Source organism: Anticarsia gemmatalis, chromosome W (genome assembly GCF_050436995.1).
Source record: "Anticarsia gemmatalis isolate Benzon Research Colony breed Stoneville strain chromosome W, ilAntGemm2 primary, whole genome shotgun sequence".
NCBI lineage: Eukaryota > Metazoa > Arthropoda > Insecta > Lepidoptera > Erebidae > Anticarsia > Anticarsia gemmatalis.
This window is the reverse complement of record NC_134775.1, coordinates 3,849,000-3,854,731: the sequence shown is the minus strand read 5'-3', so window position 1 is coordinate 3,854,731 and position 5,732 is coordinate 3,849,000. Positions and strand designations below refer to the sequence as shown.

Below are 5,732 nucleotides of genomic sequence, written 5' to 3'. Positions count from 1 at the left end.
CTATGTGAAACAGTCGAGGAACGACCACCCCTCGCCGAAAGACATTTCGTGGCACAATATAACATATATAGTTTGTTAAATTTATGCAATCAAATTTGTTGTTACATAAGCCATATAGCATCATAGTACTAAGAAGAAGACGTCTAGACTCTAAACTTAACATATTGTATTGCTTTAATAAATTATCGTAGGAAAATTTTGAATGATTACATTTGTAACTCACAGCTTTTAAGAATTTTTTCTGTACCATTTCAATACTGCTACAGTATTTTTTGTAGTAAGGGTTCCAAATAGGTATCGCGTATTCTAATTGGGATCGCACTAAAGTTTTAAAGATAAACAAGTAAGTGGAAGAACGCACAAAGTCTTTCGAGGATCTCATGACGAAACCATACATACGAAAGGCCTTGTTAATAATGTTATCAATGTGCAAGTCAAAATGCAGAGATGAGTCCAATAATATACCCAGATCACGTACTGAGTTAACCCGACCAAGATCCGCACCATTTATCGAATAGGGTAGACGGTACTTATATTGGCACCCCCCTAGTGATTGGCACTTTCTTAAATTAAACTGAATATTAAGAATAATATTTTCTGTTTATGCTTTGGCAATACAAAAATTGGTAGAAAATACAATTCTTTATACTGGCAACTCTTCGTTTTGTCTCAAACGTCAACCATCTTTCTTATACAGCTGTTTCAAAAATGTGTTGCGTTGAGTCTGCTATAAATTTAAGAAAAGTTAAGGTTTAGTGGCTAGATTTCGATGCAAAAAAGTTATTTTGAGGTAAGTCTGGATGCAAGTTTTTATTTATCCATAATAAATACAGTTATTTCAAGGCTTTTTAATGTTTTTTAGCTTTTCCAAATAAAAGCAACAGTTTTATTAGCAGTGCCAATAAATGATTTTTTTTTTCTTTGATGACATAGTGATTGGCATAGGTGCCAATCACTATACTTTCTGATTCTTGTATTTTAAGTGTAGAAATCTCAGGCAAAGGATATTTTGATAGATTTTGAACTTACTCACAGTCATTTAAGTTCTTTTTCATACAGAATCAATTCTTAGCACTGCCAATGACTATAGTTTTTTGGATGTGCCAATGACTGTACTGTGACTGTGTAATATATTGTTATATTTTAGATTTACGGAAAATGCCGAAGGTTAAGGAAGGAAAGATATATTCGAAGGGGTATTCAGAATCGGAGCTGGATAAAGCTTTGGAAGCTATAAAAAATGGCATGGGAAAATTAACTGCTGCGAAAAAATTTAATATTCCACGCGCAACTTTGCAGTTTCGGTTGTCCAAAGAATTCGTCAAAAGTCGACCTGGTCCTGACACAGTTTTATCCAGCCATGAAGAAAATCAGCTGGTACAATGGATAATTGAATCTTGTCGAAAAGGTTTCCCGCGGCGTAAAGAGGATGTCATACAAAGTGTGAAATTATTTTTGATTGCGAATCCCAGATCGAACAGCTTTATAGAAAACACTCCAGGTGAGGGATGGTATAAGTTGTTTTTAAAAAGGCACCCTGAGGTTGCTTTAAGAACATCTGAAGCTGTAACTTCCGCTAGTTCAAAAATCTCAGAAAGCAATATTCGAAGCTGGTTCACACAGATAGAAAATTATTTGAAAGAAAATAATCTTTTTCACATTCTTAGCGACCCGTCTAGAGTATACAATGGAGACGAAACTAACTTTATTTTGTGTACAAAAAATACAAAAGTAATAGCTCCAAAGGGGGAAAAAAATGTTTATGAGGTAGACCATGCCCCATCAAAGTCCTGCATCACGGTCATGTTTACCTTTGGAGCTGATGGTGATACAACACCACCTATGATTATTTTTCCGCTGAAAAGGATGCGACCAGAGATTCGAAAGTCTGTGCCTAAAGAGTGGGGTATTGGATTGTCAGACAATGGGTGGATGAAAGCAGAGGTTTTTATTCAATACATAAAGAACGTTTTGCATCCCGCCCTGCAAAAAAAGAATGTTACTTTTCCAGTTATTCTTTTTGTAGATGGCCATAAAAGCCACACTACTCTTGAGCTGTCACAACTTTGCCAAAGCCTAGACATAATACTCATAGCTCTATATCCAAATGCAACCCGACTTTTGCAACCAGCTGACGTAGCTGCATTTCGGCCCATCAAAGTAATGTGGCGCAAAGCTGTTCTTGAATGGCGGGCAAATAACCTGACGAAAACATTGCTTAAAACTGATGTTGGGTCCATCTTAGATAATGTTTTACCAAAATTAAAAAAATCGACGCTAATAAATGGTTTCAAGGCGTGTGGGTTGTGCCCATTTAATCCGGACGAAGTAGATTACTCAAAATGTCTGATGCCCGCCAAACCCCAGCGTGCCATTCTAGATGATAATAGTTCTGTGAATATGAATTACCAAATATTTCAAGAAATAGTCGGACCTCAGCTAATCAGGAAAATGAAGGCTCAGGTAGTGGCTAAATCCGTTGAAGCGAAAAAGCTATTTGAAATTTACAAATATTTAGCACCAAAACATTCGGCGCAAAATTCATTTTCACTGGCGGAACCACCAACCAATTCTGACGAGATACCCATTGATTGCAGTATGGATGTCTCAGATATCGTGATACATGAAGATAATGAAGTATTCAACCAAAATATTGCATTTGCGCCTGAAATGGAAATATGTACATCAGAACCTACAATAACCCCTGAGGCTATTTTTGAGTATCAAAAGGAAAATGTACCTAATGACGCCTCAGTAAATAATTTAGATAATATCTTAATAAAGACTACTGAATCAGAAATACCTGTATCAGATTTACCTTATGCACTTTCGACAACTAATGATTCATCAATGGATAGAACTACAAAAACACCTGAAGTTATTTTTGAGAATCAAAAGGAAAACAAACCAGATAAAGACGCTTCAATCACAGCTGCATATTGTATTCCATCGACTAGCCGACAAAATATAGAGTTTGTTGGAGGTGAATGGGTGCTCGTGGACATCACACCAAACGAAAATCTTGAAACGCAACAAATACAAACTAAATTGAAAGACTTTCTGCCTATCCCAAAAACACCTATTAAAAAGCACAAGCAACATGTAAGTAAACAACACCAAACTTTTGTATTGACAAGTAAAGAGTGGGAAGATATGGAACTAAAAAAACAACAAAAAAAGATAGAAGAAAATCAAGAAAAAGAGGATAAAAGAAAAGCTAGGCTAGAAAAAGCAGAATTGACGCGTTTAGCCAAAGCCAAGAAAGCAATTGACAAACAAAATAAAAAGTACAGACCCAAAACTGATAACCAAAATAAAAACCTAATTAAAACAGACAGCCAAACTAAGACAGATCAAGCTAAGAAGTCAAGTAACATCAAAATTATCTCAAATGTTGTAATAAAAACAGCAAACACCACTTATTCGGAAAAAAATGAAGGATTAATTAGTGTAGAAAAGAATAAAGAGAAAGAATGCAACAAAGAAATTATGGAACAGGAAAAACTACTGCCTTCAACTAATAAATATCAAGATAAAACAAAACATTTAACTAAAAATGAAGAATTTACAGAGGAAATAGAAGATCGTCAGCCCATTGAACTTATTAAAACAGAATCAGAAAGTAAAGCAACAAAAGAAACGAAACGTCTTATGAAAAATGAACATATAAATAAAACAAACAAACCTATTACGGACGAAGATCTTCTTAAAATTTTATTAGAAGATTAGGTAGGTACATTAAGAGTTTATAAAGATTCAAGTGGGTACCTAGGTAGGTGTTAGAAAATATTTCAAAAAGTGCCAATGATTAGAAGACTGCCAATAAGTGCCAATGATTATATATAATTTATAGTGCCAATCTCTATGCTCAAGTGCCAATGACTATAACATTACGTAAAAATAAGTTTAATTAGATTTTTAAGTTAATAAAACATATTATTTTAGATTCAATGTGATATTTTATTGATCCCTATATTTCTTACTTCCCGTTAAAACAATAAAAAATAAAGAAACTATCGTTTATTCACGAGAATTAAGCTTTAATTTGTTAAGGTCAGCTTAGAGTGCCAATCATTGTACTGTTTGCCCTAGTCAAAATAAAATTTGTTTTTGTTTTTTGTAAACGATATTATATGGCATTTGGGAAGGCTAAGGAACAATTTATTGTCTAAACAATAGTCACTGAGTCTGTTCAGGTCCTCTTGAAGAAGTAAGCAATCTTGTAAGTTTATACAGGGTTTGAAGATTTTGATGTCATCTGCGTACATTAAGAAGTATGAGTTAATAAAACAACGATTTATGTCATTAATGAATAAAACAAATAACAGAGGACCCAAAATAGATCCTTGGGGGACTCCGGACGTAACGACAACATAGTCAGATTCGAAACCATTTACTGCTACTTTTTGGGTTCTATTAAAAATGTAAGAGACAAACCATCTAAGCAAATTGCCTCGTATGCCATTATATGCGAGTTTTTCTAGTAGTAAGGTGTGATCCACCTTGTCAAATGCTTTTTGAAAGTCGGTGTAGACTGCGTCTACTTGCACTCTACGATCCATGTTTTCAAATAGATTATTGACAAATGTCATGAGGTTTGTTGTGGTAGACCGTCTCTTAACGAATCCATGTTGTTCGGGTATGATGAGCTGGTGTATGTGAGGATATATGGCCGCATGTACAAGACTCTCAAAAAGCTTCGACAAGGCGGAAAGAATGGAAATAGGGCGGTAGTTTACAACGTCACATTTGTCTCCACTTTTATAAATTGGTGTAATAAAAGCTCTCTTCCAAGTTGCTGGGAAGACACTCTCGCGCAAGCATTTATTGAATATAATATACAGGGCAAGGTAAACGTTGTCAGAGGTTTTAACAAAAAAAGACGGTGGCAAACCGTCCGGACCAGCTCCTTTAGCAGAATCTAGTGACTTTAAGGATTTGAGTACCTCTTCCCTTGTTATATAAATATCTGACAAATAAGTTGAGTTCGCCGAGTACTTATTAGATGGTGTCCAAGTTTTAGGGTCAAATACTGATGGTTCATAAACGGAACAAAAGTAAGTAGAGAAGAGGTTGCATATTTCTGTAGGATTTTCAGAGGAAACATTATTTAAGTACATATTTGCCGGGTAGTTAGCTTTACGTTTTTTGTTAGATATGTAGGACCAGAAGTGCTTGATGTTTATAGGTATATGTCGGAGATTCCGTAGGTTCCATGGTGATACGAATGAAATATCTTCAGTCCAAATCAAGTCATTTATTAATTACTGAATCTACCACTAGCTCGGAAAGGGGTAGAGCCTTATGAGAAGAGCTAGCGAGAAACTCACGGCCACTCCTTTTAATAACTTTAATCTATCTTTTACGTGACAGCACTCTCTCTCGTGTCGGGTCTAGGTGGAAGTGAACGACATATCGGTTCCCGTCGATGGACGCCACCGCCAAAACCAATTACAACTTCTTATATGACAAATAATTAAATAACAGTTATATAATTCAAAATAGATAGCTTAATATTCAACTATAATATTTCTATGAATTTAACATAGCTTAAAGTTATTTAAATCAGACAAATAACATTAATTCAATCAATATAAAACCAACTTTATTCTTACATCATCCGTTCAAGATGGCGCCACTGGCGGCGAATAAAGGAAATGAAGTATTGCTAAATACTATAAGTATTTAGCAATATGATTTAGAATGGTAACATAAATTAGTCATCATTCTAG

At 34.9% G+C, this 5,732-nt stretch overlaps 1 protein-coding gene across 1 annotated transcript; it reads left to right on the top strand.

Annotated features, from left to right (window-relative positions):
• Nucleotides 1–1,157: 1,157 nt before the first annotated feature.
• LOC142985828 (uncharacterized) lies at nt 1,158–3,729 on the top strand. The gene has a single exon (XM_076134071.1). The coding sequence runs from the start codon at nt 1,159–1,161 to the stop codon at nt 3,727–3,729; it is 2,571 nt and encodes an 856-aa protein (XP_075990186.1). The 5' UTR covers nt 1,158.
• The last annotated feature ends 2,003 nt before the right edge of the window (nt 3,730–5,732 follow it).